This window comes from Mya arenaria, chromosome 3, assembly GCF_026914265.1.
Source record: "Mya arenaria isolate MELC-2E11 chromosome 3, ASM2691426v1".
NCBI classification, from domain to species: domain Eukaryota; kingdom Metazoa; phylum Mollusca; class Bivalvia; order Myida; family Myidae; genus Mya; species Mya arenaria.
This window is the reverse complement of record NC_069124.1, coordinates 19,695,896-19,712,272: the sequence shown is the minus strand read 5'-3', so window position 1 is coordinate 19,712,272 and position 16,377 is coordinate 19,695,896. Positions and strand designations below refer to the sequence as shown.

Sequence of the window (16,377 nt, the reverse complement as noted above, 5' to 3'; positions counted from 1 at the left end):
TAACAAATTCTCGAGCATTTAACTATAATTATTGTAAATAAAAACCACACACTTTTATATGAGATTTTATAAGAATATAAACACTTTTATATGAGATTTTATAAGAATATAAACACTTTTATATGAATATGCATACTAACCACAATGGTTGAATAAGTAAATAACTTTGATGTTACTTTACGTCGATATTATTGAAGTATCATCTTCCGTATTGTCACTTGACTATCGAGTGATACAAATGGTTTTCCGTGTATTTACAATGTGTTATAAAGTAAACTACCGCGATCTAGTGAATTTTTTTGACAACAATTGAAAAGCAAAACTATTTCGAATAAAGTTACTTTTTGAGAAAAAAGCATACATTGCGAAAACCAGTAGACACAGTAATATTTAATATATCGTACACAGTGTAGGCGCAGCACGTGATCTACGCTGATCTTCTATAGCCAATGATTGCAGAGCTGAGCCTCAATATTATAATATGCTTTTTCGCCGGGCTTAGCTGATGGCGGAGGTTTTGTGATATTCGCGTTTTTTTCCGGAATTTATTAAACAATTAAACAATATTTAAAGCCATTCTGTGCTATATTTTATAGTAATCGGGAAGAAGGATTCTTACTGTTAATAATTTCTGAGGTTTGTATGTTTTTATTCTGTTTATTCCCAAATGAAGATCAATTTAGTGACCTTAAAAGTAGAATAAATTGCGTTATTATTTTTCCTCTGGTATGTTCAGTTAAATGTCAATTCATGGCTTACAGAACAACTGCAAATTCGTATAAACTTGACAACACTTAATGAATGAAAGCGATTATTATCGAGTTTAAGTGAAAAATACTTAAACATACCGGAACAGACTCTTTTGTCGCCATTTTGCGTCAAAATTAGTCATAATTGTACAAATACTTTAGTCAATTGTTGCTTTTACGACTGTTATATTGTACAAAAGGGCTTCGAAATCAATCCTTCGATGTGAAAACGTACTTAATTACTTGATATACAAGTGCAAAAATACGAAATATTCGAAATATGTTCGAATGTAAAATGGCTGCCTTTGTAACGTGAAAAATAAGCCATACACACAACATTCGATTTGATTGGGAGCAAGGTATCAATATTTCATTGTTCACTGTGGGCTTCTATCCATTGACTGTTTAAGAAAAAGTAAAAATATTTATCTTTACTTTTATGTTGGATCTTTTCATCGAAAACAGTGGACTTTGGACGTTCATGAATACTTAAGGTGAAGCGGAAGTTAAGCGGTTAGTTTTTTTTTTATCTTTATCTTTTATTTTTTTCCACGTCAAAGGTTGAGAGAATCAAGCATATATCAAAGGAAATTTAAGTATATAACTTAAATTTTCTTATGATTTCATATATGTATAAATTTATTTAGTATATTTTAAATAATTATCTTAATCTTAATTATCATTTGGATATCAATATATGAATGAATATGAGTCATAAAGCAAAAAAATATGCGAAGACGCGATCTTGTTTCACATCAAACAGTAAAGTTCATATGAAAGAATAAATTGTATACAATTATTTTTTTTTATATCGAATACCATATTTCTATGCGGTCGAAACTTCATACTACAACTACAGCAGTGTACATTCACATAACCTCCACATTATTTCCTAGACTGTTTATAATCGATCATACCGCTGCAAGTCATTATTTTTTACCAACATTCATTAAGCCAGACCGTTAGCAAACAGAAAACATACGGATAATTCATATCCTGACAAAATACGCGCTATTAATTGATGGTTGCCGGTGTTAATGGGCATTCAACTGCCCTCTTGGGTCGCTAAGATATTGACATTTCACTTCCGAGCAGTGAAACTAGTCGCGTTTGCCACGTAACGGAAACGGTGATCAATTACCTGAAACGTTAATGGAAATACTAACTTCTCCTTACTAGGTTTATATTATGGTTATACTACATAATATATTGTATTTGCTTTATTTGAATAGTGTGATGTCGATGTCTACCCCTATGGAAGCGTATATCGTATAAATTGATACTGTGATATTGTAATCTTGTATGGAAGCGTATATCATATATTCTGATACTGGGTTAATTATATTTTTTGTTGTATATAAACGTTTATCGTAAAAATGGTAATGTGATCATGTAGTCTTCTATGGAAACGTATATCGTATATACTGATGTTGTTATCATGTAGTCTTGTATGGAAGCGTATGTCGTATGCACTGATACTCTGATCATGTAGTCATGTATGGAAGCGTGTATAATATATACTGATACTGTGATCATGTAGCCTTGTGTGGAAGAGCATATCGTTGGTGATCACGCAGTCTTTTCGTCTTTTTTTTGACGGGTTATAACACCACAGTTCTGCTGACAAATCTGGTTAGACACGCCATCGTGACTTCCAAGTCCCCAGATCATGCTCAACAATTGTTTTTGGTTATAAAAATAATAATAATTCGTCATATCTGCGGAAGAAAAAGACAAGTTACGTTGGCGCCCTGTTCTCTTCCAAAAGACAGGGTTGATTTTCTCGAAGCATCTTAAATCACTTATAACATAATAATCAGGAGCGGATCTAGGCTTTGACGTTAAAGCGTAGCTTAGAGGCATAACCTTTTTTTACTTGAGACCCTCTCTCAGAACCGAAAACTAGTGTGTTAAAAGTGTTGGCAGGGGTGGGGGGGGGGGGGGGCGATTTAAACAATACTAGTCAGAACTTGGGCTTTTTGGCGTTTCTTACTACTTTTTTTTAAAAAGTAATCTGAGGTGTGGGTTGGGAGGTGTTGGGATGAGGAGGTGAAGTGATAAAGCCAGGTTCACCTATTTGTATCGGTATAATTTGTATGATGTTTACATTTATCAAGAATGTCTGAACTTTAAAATGAAATTATCTTGATGATAATGACGATCAACTACATTATTAGGCTCTATCTTTACCGAAAAGACTGCCTGTTCTTATAATAGTTCCGTTAACTTTATTTACAAAAACTTGAAATCACATATCTAGCAGAATAATTCAAGGGGAATAGTGAATGATTCCGTGAAAGATTAAACAATGCAACAAAGACACTCATGTTCGCTTTTCCAAAAATTAAAGCTTTAGTTTATTAGTCAGATCGGTGACAGATGTATATATGAAGCTCTTGTTCAATCTTAACGTTCTTTTTATTGCATTGCTGGTCTCAGATTTCAAACGAAATTACTTTCTGACAGAAAATATAGTGAATTACTTTTACTTATGTTACAAATAGAAAATAAAGTATTATTCTTTTATTGCTGTCATTAAAAGAAGTTTCACTTTAAACATATTTGTCGATAACCTTAATAAAAGTAACAATGAAATTCAAAACCACTTTACAAACTTTTCCTTACATGTTTTCAAATTGTATACAAATACTTTTTACTATAACAATTATTCTGGTTTTGGGTTCCCCGATCTTACCTACGAAAAAAACATTCGGAATTTCTCGGCCATATTCTATCGAATACAACCTCGTATTTATGCCGGTACATCAGTAGAAGTAGTTGGTAAAATTTTGAATTATATTATTAATTAATGGTAGTGTTTTAACGCGTATTTGTATATCTAAGTTTAAATGTATTGCCAGTGAAGTGTATTATTGTAAACATAATTAAGATTCCCAAGAGTTAAGTCATTAAGTTTAACTGCTGAAATGAAGTTACTACGCGATCTACTTGCAGCGTAGTTAAAGTGTACAGATTTCTGACATTGTAAACCGTCCATATACATCCGAGGTTGTTTTCGATAGAAAATGGCCGAGGAGTTCCGAAAAGGAGCCGACCCTACAGTTTTGATATCTCTCGAAAAACAATGTTGGAGTGTTTTTTATATTAAGGTGATTAAGTTCGAAATTTGTTTCTAAATTGATGGACAATATGTAACCATTACCACACAAAAAATATTTTGGCCTTTATATTTACTTGCTAAAGAAATTATTCGCTTACAATTCACTTATGAAAGAGATTTCTTTCAGATAATAAATACCCCAAAATTAAGTATCTTTTTAAATTGCACTCACTTATTCAGAATAGGGTGTATAGATAATCAATCGCTCCACTATATTATATGCCTGAAGATTTTGTACTTAATTATTTGTGATAACAAAACCTTCTTTTTCCAAAGGCCTGATGCTATTACGATAAAACACAAATCTTGTATTAATATTTGGACATCTGCTTTCTAATCCATATAGAAAGGAATGTAAATCCATTAGCCCATGATACAGAGTGATTCACCTGTAAAATAATAAAGGGGGAAATATTCGGCATTAACACTGCGGGATGGCATTTTCTTTTCTGTTAATTATCGTGTTCTGTTACTGTTACAAATTGTTTGGATCCTCGTTCTTGCCAGAGTAAATAATTGATGAGCAAAATGAAATGTTTCATATGTTCCGGAACAATTACCGTGCGTGTGTTTCTCGTTATGGTGCGTTTTGATGTACATGATCTTAGTTTGAACAGATCCAGACATGAATACTGCATGTATAATGACTTGAGATGGTATTTTCAGTCCCTTGCTTTTATATAGTTTTACCTTCAATTTCATACTACAGTTAGTTTATAATCATACTTTTCTTTAGAAAATGAATGCATGTAGCAATGAATTAAGAATGAATGTTTCTCCAAGATCCGGAATATTTGCACTGCGCTGTTATTCAATATTGGTCTTAATTGGATATAAGAACGATGTAGCTAATCGGATTACTTGTAACTAATAACTGACCAATGAAGTAAATGAAGTAAATTATGTATGACCATAAGATTGACTTAAGTCTAATATAAAATACAGCCATTCGCCCCAATATTACAAAAATCACCCAAGTCAAATTTCAAATTCAACTTATTTTACCACATAAAATCATAGTATGATCAACATTCTTAAAGAAAAAAACCCACACTAATTATAGAGCAAACATATGTATTTGAGTAAATTTTAAAATAAATCGACGAGTTGTGCTCAGTTTTATTTCTTGTTGTTATTTCTTTCATTTGAACCTTAATTAAAGATTTTAATCAACATATTCTATAAAAAAATGCGCTTGTAAAACGAGTTATAACACATATGATGTTGAACACCTTGTAATGCAATGTGGTAAAATGGATTGATTTGATTTAAGCATTTGTGTGATGTTGAGGTCAGTTCTATTTGGCCATCATCATTAGCCAGTAAGTTGATACCTCTTCTGTACGTTTGTTTAATGTCATACCATTAAGGGGTAAAAAGTTCACGTACCTAGTTTGTAAGTAATTGCAGAGATTTTCCTTTCTATTTGATGAACGAAAACAGTTAAGCCTTTGTCATGATACAACAACAAACAGAAACATATACTTATACGATATTTATCTGGCCAAGTATATTTCTTAACAATCGCAAGGACCCCCGCGAATGAGAGAAAACATTATTCATTGAATAATTCCCGGAGGAAATTAGGAGTAGTGTGCGAACATTTAGATCATTCGCATAAAAGCAGGACAGCTGTCAACCACTGAAACACATCTATTGAATATTGATCGAAGTCACTTTATTGTCATTTATTACAAAACAGTATTTGTGCAACCATTTCATCGTAATGCTTTTTTTTTATAGTATTCAATTTAATTAATATTAATTGGTTATTTAGTATTTTATATTTGATAGTTTTGTTTAGTTGCCTGGTAACGTTATTTATTTAGTTAAAAGGCTTATGGAAATTAGTTTTATCCACAAATTAACGCTTTAGTTTGATACTGCCCGGCAACAGCCATGCCTGGGTTCAAATTAAAGAAAACAGTAGGACTAGCGAGTTTGGTTTGTGGTCACCAAGCCAGACAAGTGGGTTTCCTCCGGTTACTCCGGTTTCCCCCACAACACAAGATCACACTCTCGCGCAACATCTTGTCAACGAGAGTGATTAATATGTTTTAATAACTTGTTTCACAATCGTTGTAAAATAAATATGTTTATATTAGCAAGGAATGCATTGCCCTCATATGCTTGAGTAACATAAGATAAATATAATTCGATATTACAGTACTAGACCAAACATGTCTATAACAGTTTTACGTTTGCAGTTTAAAAATGTAAATATTGTAAGAAACTTTGCAGCGTACACAGAACAGAACTGAACAGAACAGAACATTTATTTCCAAGAAGGTCATAGCCCCATCTGGCAAAACATGTTCATATACAATGGCGACAAAAGCAGCAATACCACAGTAAACACTAAATTATAATGATAAATGCATAATTATGCAGATAAAGAGAGGTGCACTAATAGTTAATTTTAACCTTTGTCTTCATAAGAGCACTTGATTCAGATACTGTGTACTTCTTAACAAACAAATAAATGACAATTACAACAAATCTATACATGGAGTCTAACGTAGTGTTTCTTAATTGCTTTAAAAATATACACACATTTTTTTCAAAATTACTTCATTTTCGATATTAAAAAGTTAATTAATTTATGCATACTGGGACGTTGTCTATAATACCTAAGTAGCGGTGGTGGTGTTTAGTAGTTTATACTCCGGGTCCCGGCGTGAGCACATTGAAGGGTCCCAGAGTGACAGTTCAACCACCGCACACCTATCCTGGGCAGAACCAGTACTGGGTGCCTTCACCTCTGCAAGGAACTGACAACTTCTGTACATGCCAGGGGCAGTGGTACAGTGCGAATGGCCGTAGAAAGGATTTCATAACCAATCACAACAGAAGTGACCTGGTCCGCCCGGGAATCGAACCCGGGTTGTCCAATTCAGAGTCCAATGCTCTACCGATTGAGCCAACTGGGCGGACTAGGTAGCTATCTAACACTGAGCTCAGTATACAATATGCACTCTAAAACAAAATGATACTCGTCTTCTAATAAATTACAAATGGCACATAAGCGTTCGTTTAATGTTTTTTTGCGGTGCATCATGCATTTGAAGTAATAAAAACAAGGTGTGATTTACCTAAATCGACTAATGTGAGTAATATAGTTTTGGATATCGGCGGTTTATGTCGATTAGCGTATACCATTAGGAAATCGCAATTAACATTCCATTAACAAAAGTCATTGCGCATAATGATTATGTATCGATACTGTTTATGTACGTGCATTCGCCACTTGCTAATAGTAATAAGTAGTATGTATGCAAATTTAGTATGTATCATCTTTGTCACATTGATTATTAGTAAAATTGTATGCGTAACTATTATGCATAAATATTTGTGCACATCGTCTTTAAAGAGAACAAAAAACGTCTATCACATGCTTTCCCGAAATTTATATGTTGTTTATTCAGAAATACATGTAGACATACTGTCCGTGTGTATACATTTGAGAACATAATAAATATATTTAAGTTGTCAAGTGATCAATGCCATATTTATAATATACATAACATAAATGACATCGCGTAAAATACAAAACTAATAACTATTGTATACATGTAGAGTAAAATCAATACATGACAATATATGACAGCGAGATATCAGTATGAAATAACGTTTATATAGGCTATCACTAGTCATAATAATAATGATACTTGTTTCTTAAACTAAATGCATAATTAATATACATGGCTAAATTTCTATTAACTTTAACATTTTCGGATTGCATTAATTCAACAGATTTATAGATAATTGATATTTTTGAAATATTTGCCCCTCTCACTTGCAAATCAACCTCAGCGCGCACAGGGCTGGGACACACTTGCAACGACGTTCGCATACAAGTCGGTGCGCTTTTCTGAAACAAACCTACAATTAACTGTCATTTTCTATCATTCAAAGGCATTCAATAAACATAATCATTGTATATTTCTGTGTAAGACCACAATATATTTCACACGAGCACATCAAAAGTAAACATTTCCCTTTTATAGCTCTTGGCGCTCACTCAAACAAATAAACACTTATCCTCTATACATTGTAAGACAAGAACATAAAGATTACCAACCCGACATCAGTGGACGCTTAGGCTTTTCTATAAATTATTTCCTGCCCACTAGTCACTCAAGCGCAAATTTACTATTAACCTTATCAAATACAAATTATTGATAGATTTATTGTATTGTATATGTAATACAATCATCAATTTTGAAGTTTAAAAAAGCGACACAAATGAAACACATTTTGAAGCATAAATAATTCAAACATTTTTTTATATTCCTTTAAAATCAACTTGTTTGCCTTTTAACGTTATTTGAGAATACAAACTCGTCATAACTAATTAAAAATAATGGTCATTATGTCTTATGTTCTTGAACCAATTTTCCTGGCATATGTGTAAACTATAGTTTTATTGTCAGTACGGCAACAATTGACTTAAATTTTGAGCTTGAAATTATGACAACAAAGATACAACGCAGACACTACGAGCACTTTCTTTCAATGTCTAGCATAGATTTGAAGATATTGAAAATAAGCAAATCATTTGAATCAATGTTTCATACACCTTCTACAACTTTTTTAAGAGCTCGTCTGTGTGCAACAATCGAGGTAAAAGGGAGGTTGTCAATACTACTTGTGCAGGTGCGTCTATGTGTAGGCTACTTTCTGTACACCACACACATCTTGGAAATTCAAATGGAGTGTACGATAGCACAACGGACAGTGATGTATGCGAGTATCAGCAAGCATACCAGCACAAGTTTGTAGTGAAGTTTCTCAGCAGAAGTTTAACTGCAGCTTTTACATGCACGTGTAGCTACATGTAGAAGTACATGTGTACGTCGTGTCTTACAACCTTTTTAATATTGTCATAGCACTGGTTTCAGCGTTGTTAGAAGAAGTGAATGAGTGACAGAAGTATTCCCTGATCAACTGAAAAATATCGACATGCGCTGGTATCCCTATTACAGTTTCTGTGTTAGAACTATTCTTTTTCATTATCTTTATATTTCGCTTATCTATTCCAGAATCAAGATGTCAGAGGACAAGGTTTACCAAATTAACCTGCAGGAGCTTATTGAAGAGTATGTATGGAGCTGTTTTCAAGACGATTTGGGATGTATAAGGGGCATCTTCAACAGAAAACCTAAGTTTTACTTCGACATACGCTGGGGATACCTCGATTTCACACACAGGACTGAGAGTAAAGAGAGACCGGTGACCGGGAACGTGAATCAGAGAAACGTGGAGTTGTATTATTCGGAGTACGAGAATAAAACCAACACGAAACAGAGCTACACGTTTTCAACATCAAGGGAGACTACTGCGACTACTAGTATTGAGCTACAGGAGAACTACACTATTGGTGCTGAAACTAATCTGGAAGTGGACCTAGCGGGTATTGTTAAGTTTGGGGGTGGAGTGAATGGGTCCTTGTCGGTGACTGAAACCAAAGGCCAAGAGTTTACCGAGACTCTCACTTGGAATATCGATACAAACGTTGTGGTTCCGCGCTGGAATCGCGCCCGTGCGACGTTGTTCGTTTATGAACAACCCTCAATACTTGACTTCACGGTAACTACGACCCTATCGTTGCCAAAGAAAACTCTACCAGTGTCCATAAGACGAAAACGAGATGACAAAATCGTGAAGACGTACTACATCACGAACCTTAACGCTATATTCGCCGAATACAACCAGAAGCATGGGACAGATGAAAAAAGAATTGTAAAAATTGAGACAAGGCCTGTAGAAGGGAGCTCGATAGATGAAGTTATAGCTGTGATAACCTCCAATGGCACGTGTAAAAACGTCTCTTGGAAAAACCAACATGTACAGGTACAGTGTACGCCGATAGAGGGTGCACCGCCAGAAGCGTGCTCCGAAAATGAGCCGAGTGAGCGGTCGGAAGATGATGGTGAATAACTGGGAACATGAGACTGATAGTTTTATGATCACACATTATTGATGGTAGAAAGAGCGTAAATATGTGTCATTATGAATGATTCTGGTGAAATGAACTATAATCACTTTGAAATATATATGATCATAGATGATAAAAGTGTAATCATAACCGAAGATACACGATTACAAAGGCATTTATATAGTTGTAGTGATTCGGCAAAACATATAACAGTTATGGTTTAGACACGTGCGATGTTTCAATTTTGCTTCAAGTTTTTCTAGCAAATATTTTTTTAAATTGAATGTCTTTTATTAACATTTTGGCCTTTGGAGCATTTAAAGAAACATTCTAGAATTGCACGTTTTTTTTTTATATTTGAAAACATTATATACATATATCGTTACTACACTTGTATTCGTTTAAGCACATGTTTCATAATTATTACTTGTTATTATTATGTAATGTTTTATTATATTTTTTGCTATGTAGTAAAGAAATAAAAGGGAATCAAAGCTTATTATTCAATAACCGTACTCCAACTACTTCACATTAGTTATTTGTATCGAAAGGTATAAACCAGTGTCAATGTCAACCAGGTTTTATGTATAGTGAGAAACGCTCCAACAAAAACAGATCATTTTTACATGCATACAAGACTCATCAAACGTGGTAGGCAGAATACCGATAAGAGCCTAATGAGTTATAAACATCTGTAGGTGTCAGTAGGTCAAATGTCAACACATTGGCAAACGTTTGTGTAATTAGTTCGTTTCTATAGACAATACAGTCATTGGCATAGTTTTATATTAGAAATAGCTCTCGCAAGTTGACTGTACTTTAAGCTTAGAGTGGTCAATTAAGAAGAATAAGGAGAGCTATCCTAGTCACCCGAGCGTCGGCGTCGGCGTAACCACTTATGTTAAAGTTTGCGTACCACCTCAAATATTTTCAAAGTCCATTGACATATGGCTTTGAAACTTTGCACACTTGTTCACCATCATGCCCCCAACCTAAACTCAGGAGGAGGTAACCCTATCAAGCATTTTGACAAAATTATGCCTCCTTTTCTACTTAGAATTTATGTTAAAGTTTGTGTACAACCTCAAATATTTTCAAAGTCAATTGACATATGGCTTTGAAACTTTGCACACTTGTTCACCATCATGCCCCCAACCTAAACGCAGGAGGAGGTAACTCTATCAAGCATTTTGACAAAATTATGCCCCTTCTTCGACTTAGAATTTATGTTAAAGTTTGTGTACCACCTCAAATATGTTCAAAGTCCATTGACATATGGCTTTGAAACTTTGCACACTTGTTCACCATCATGCCCCCAACATGTACACAGAAAGCAGTAACTCTATCAAGCACTTTGACAAAATTATGGCTCTTTTTCTACTTAGAATTTGTGTTAAAGTTTGTGTACCACCTCAAATATGTTCAAAGTCCATTGACATATGGCTTTGAAACTTTGCACACTTGTTCACCATCATGCCCCAACCTGTACACAGAAAGCGGTAACTCTATCAAGCATTTTGACAAAATTATGCCTCTTTTTCTACTAAGAATTTGTGTTAAAGTTTGTGTACCACCTCAAATATTTTCAAAGTCCATTGACATATGGCTTTGAAACTTTGCACACTTGTTCACCATCATGCCCCAAACCTATAAACAGGAGGAGGTAACTCTATTAAGCATTTTGACAGAATTATGCCCCTTCTTCGACTTAAAATTTACGTTAAAGTTTGCGTACCACCTCAAATATTTTCACAGTCCATTGACATCTGGCTTTGAAACTTTGCACGCTTGTTCACCATCATGCCCCCAACCTGTACACAGGAGGAGGTAACTCTATCAAGCATTTTGACAGAATTATGCCCCTTCTTCGACTTAAAATTTACGTTAAAATTTGCGTACCACCTCAAATATTTTCAAAGTCCATTGACATCTGGCTTTGAAACTTTGCACGCTTGTTCACCATCATGCCCCCAACCTGTACACAGGAGGAGGTCACTGTAATGAGAATTTTGACAGAATTATGCCCCTTTTTCGACTTAGAATTTACATTTAAGTTTGGATACCACCTCAAATATTTTCCAATTCAATTTATGCAAATATCTCAGCACATCAGGTATTGCATTGAAATCTAATCTAACTGATCCATGCATATTTAGCCAAATCTTTTCAATCCATACACCGAAAAGCGGCGGAATAGTCGAGCGCGCTGTCTCTGTGACAGTGTGTTAATTATCAAAAGTCAGCGACGATCCCAGGTAACATAAGGTCAGTTAATAATCACCTGGAATGGTCTGGAAACAGAAATAGTCCTCACACTCAGCCCCTGATCTCGGATCGAACAACTAGGTAGGTAAACTGTGAACTGGGATGTGAATCATGTTACTTTATGACGAAGGTGAAGGTCATAGTTAATTTAAATAAAACACCAACAACAATAGAATGTTTAAATCAAAATTGTGGTGTGACACTCTAGACCAACAGAAAACCAGAATATTGGTTTAAACGTTATTCATTTTAATTTAAAAAAGCAGTTCAAAGATATTGATCGACTGGTAGTACGCCATGATCAAATAAGTTTATGCACAAAACAGAATAATCACGACAGAATTGAGAATGAAGCTTTGCAGTATTAACGTTGTCTCGTTTATGTCATTCTTTCAAGCTGCTGGTGTAAATGCTGTTTTGAATAATATCTATACATGTTATAAAGTGATGAATAAGGTGGAAATTGAATAACAAAAGTTTCAAGTTGTAGATGATAAAATGCATTCGAACAGGACATGGAAAGAAACAGGGAGGTTCAATATTTTATTTGCTAAAGGCCACCGGCCCAAGAGAAGTATAGGAGGGCATAGACGGGTCAGGTCAGATGTCAAATCAAGCTTCTTTTTATTTATATTAAGTAGATCAAAAGCGCCCAGTTTGACGTGGTCGAATATATTTGAGTTGGGAAGTTGGCTTTTTGGATCAAATCGGTAGTAGCTGAGATGACAAACACTTGATAGCAGACAATTTGTCGAATAGGTGATGTCTTTGGGCATTATATAGGGGTAAAGTGAATTAGAAACGGTACGTGTCCACAATTATTTGTAGATTTTACTAGACATATTATGAAGGTTAACAGAACTCCGAATATTGTTAGGGATTGTTTTCCCCGAATCGGGACGGAATATGTGTGGTAAGACAAGCTGACGTTAAAAATAAAAGGTATTGTTGAATAGGGTAAGCCATCGTCGAATACCCCCGATACGTTACTTCGTATGTATAGCATTATGAAGTGTAACGGAAAATGTACCGTGGTTGCCGACGATGAGGGTAAGCTTTTTTTCGCATTCTTTTCTTTAAGTATAGTACATTGTAGTTCTTTTACTATACATATTTGAAATACAAACAACTCGTGTTGCGTTGGAAGTGATTCGCGCTGAACTCTCTCTAAGTCCTTTTCGTCGGCTTGCGTAAGATTGTCCAAAGCCACACGTACATATTTCAACAGAGGCTGAATACATGTTAAATATGAAATAAAGCGATTTACTATATACGACATTTGAAATAATCGCATGATGCAAATACGTTGCCAGGCCTTCGTTTTGACAGACTGAATATGTTTATGCCATGAAAAGCTACAAGAGAGTGTGACGCCCATATGTTTTTTTTAATTTAATCCTCCGCTATTAAAACAATTTTCATGAAGACAGGTCGAAGTGCCTATCTGTTGTTTCGTTTCTTTTAAGAAAGGAATTCGGTTTTTTGCTGGGTTAAATAATACCAGCCATACACATATGGATTTTTTCCGTGTCACAATTTAATTGATGAGTAGCAAACAAAGGGTCATCGACACTGATATATGGGATCGTATATTCTGCAAAAATACGTACTGGTGAATTTATTTTACGAACACTATCATTAACGTAGACAAGGAAACGTAACGGCCCAATAACTGAACCTTGCGGGACTCCGATATTAAAACCGTATCAGGCATAGCACCAGACAAACAATGTACTGTTGCAATTCGTAACCATAATACTAGGGCTTCGGAAATGCCACTTTCCCGGAGCCTGAAGGTAAAACATAAAAAAGGTATTACTGAAGTGTTTATCCTTTGCCATATAAATCAATTAAAAAGGCCATTTGCTATTGCTTTATATAGTTAGACAATTAACACCTTGGTCTCACTCGCACACACCGTTTTTGCTGTCTACCATACCCGTTCCAGGTATTCAATCGGAATACTTCAACACTCTTCCATTGAAGGCAACCATCGGATGCATATTGACGATTTACAATGTCATTTTGTTTTACATTTAAATACGCTGCAAGTAGATGGCGTAGTTATTTAAAATTTCCACTAAGGACTTTACTCTAAAGACTCGTTTGAATTAAGAATTATGAATTAAAAGTTCCTGCTTCATGACGTATTCTCTGAAAGCAGGTGAGGACCCAGAACGCGGTGGGCAAATGCCAAGGTAACAAGGATAAAGCTTTATAAATATGGTCGAAGCAAACCGATAGCTTTTTGAATGTGTGTATTAATCACTGTGGGGGAACGGACACCGGATATAGCTCAAAAGGTGATAAATCGATAAGCGTTTGATTTTGACACATGGACACTTTTCTATCATTTTTTTTGTATTTTATGGTTATATATATATCAAAATTGAAGAGTTTTAAATAACTTGATCCTGTGTAATATACGACTTTGATGGAAATGTGTCTCCTCTTTTGTATAATAGCCAAATTCTCGCCGAAAGTTGCATGATCGCGCACAAATGTTCATTTATGTGGTACGATTTCAAACATGAATCAACAAATTAAAAATAAGAATAAAAACTGATTCGAGCGATTTCATTGTAATTACATTATCTAGTAATGTGTAAGATATCAATACGATATGTTTTGTTGTTACGGAGATATTCATACCTTTTGATGCCCTGGCGGTGTACTGGGAATAGATGAAGCAAATAAATAATTGCACAGGGGATAGCTATAAAGTAGACTGAGGATAGTAACGATGTATTTAGAATAACGAGACTGTGATAATGATTACGGCCATTTACCTATACGGGAGCTCTAGGGAAATTGTTTGATAATGTCCATATCGAGGGATGAGAGCAAAAAAAATGTTGCTGTTTTTTTGTATCTGTATGCACTTAAAACTGTTTCATTCATTCAGATTAGTTAACAACTATGTGTTTTCACAAGTATCAACGTTCGAGTCGCAAATATCTAAATATTTGAAATACGCCGGTAATCTGATTTATTGAGGAACACAAAACATATGGCCGTAGAATTTATATGGTGTTTGCTATTCATATATATAGTATTGCTTTGAAAATCAAGTAGGTACTTTTTTGCACACAGAAAGTCATCAGTAGGGAATGAGATATTGAGATCAAATTTTGAACACGTGAAGCTTTTTTCTAAGCCTGGGTCGATGTTGCTATTACTTAGAACAGAATAATGGTTTCTGCTCGTTCACTTCAGTGAGAAAGTATGTATTGTGACCAACCCTGATATTTCAGCAGCTTGCATAAATACGTTCATTTAGGATAGCATGGATCAAACTCATTGTTAACTTAAGTTTGCTCAATGATTTCTTATCAAATTGTACTTTCACTTTTTGCAGATTATTTGAAAGTTCGAAATAGACATACATGTATATTGTATATTAACAGTGTTACTATCAATTTTTGTCCCACTTTACACGTTATCACCAGGACACATTTCTCAACTTTGAAACTATCCCCAGTATAAAATACGGCTATCCTCAGTACTGTACTCTGAACATTACTAAGGGCATATCTTTAACATTTTAAAAGTTACATTGTAATTTCTTACAATAAAACTAGTTGAGCTTATGCTAGTGAAATCCTTCGATTCAGATTTTTTATTTATTCGATATATTTCCTAAAAATAACAACACTTGTCAAAATTCTGTAAGTGATGAGGTGATCATCTCAGATTTGAAGAAACGTTTTTCGAGGTCTGCTAAATCGTAAGCACTTTAAAGTATACCATAGGCAAATTTAGCATTCAGCTTTTAGTTCAAACACTTGATTCATTTGTGGATACGGTAGATATGCGTTAACACAGCAAGATCTTACCTCTGGTAAAGAAAAACAACTGCATACTTGTCTGTTTACTTATCTATTTTGAGCTATATCCGGTGTCCGTTCCCACACAGTGGTAATTAAACGACCGGTTTGATGTGGTATAGAGGCACGATATAGAGGTCCATTCTGCCAGATTGTTATTAGGTGGAAACGATTCCAAAGACGAATCTCTCTTGTTGGCATCACGTTGCGAATATAATACGCGTGTAATGCTGCCTGGTAATGTAAACTGTCTCAGATTGTTATATTGTAAACTGTACATTGAACGGTTTCAATTCGTTTATGATTTAAATGATTTCAGATCGGCTGTGAAGATAATCTCTGATATGATAAGACAATATCAGATAAGATAAAGACATCCAATCAAGGGTCATGTTAAATATGACATGCAGATAACAGTATATAAGTAATGTTGATCATAAATCAAATCAGAAACGTTGTTTGTAATGCAAAAATAAA

General features: G+C 34.6%; 1 protein-coding gene across 3 annotated transcripts; it reads left to right on the top strand.

Moving 5' to 3' along the window:
- The first annotated feature begins 235 nt into the window (after window positions 1–235).
- Window positions 236–10,296, top strand: LOC128227838 (uncharacterized). 3 transcript variants are annotated; one of them, XM_052938717.1, is made up of 2 exons: window positions 236–636; window positions 8,913–10,295. In XM_052938717.1, exon 2 carries the CDS (start codon window positions 8,920–8,922, stop codon window positions 9,808–9,810), a length of 891 nt encoding a protein of 296 aa, XP_052794677.1. In that variant the 5' UTR covers window positions 236–636; window positions 8,913–8,919; the 3' UTR covers window positions 9,811–10,295. The 3 variants fall into 3 exon arrangements, with proteins under 3 accessions (XP_052794677.1, XP_052794679.1, XP_052794678.1); XM_052938719.1 differs by lacking the exon at window positions 236–636 and adding an exon at window positions 917–1,108 and having other exon boundaries at window positions 8,913–10,296; XM_052938718.1 differs by lacking the exon at window positions 236–636 and adding an exon at window positions 1,115–1,262.
- Window positions 10,297–16,377: the final 6,081 nt, after the last annotated feature.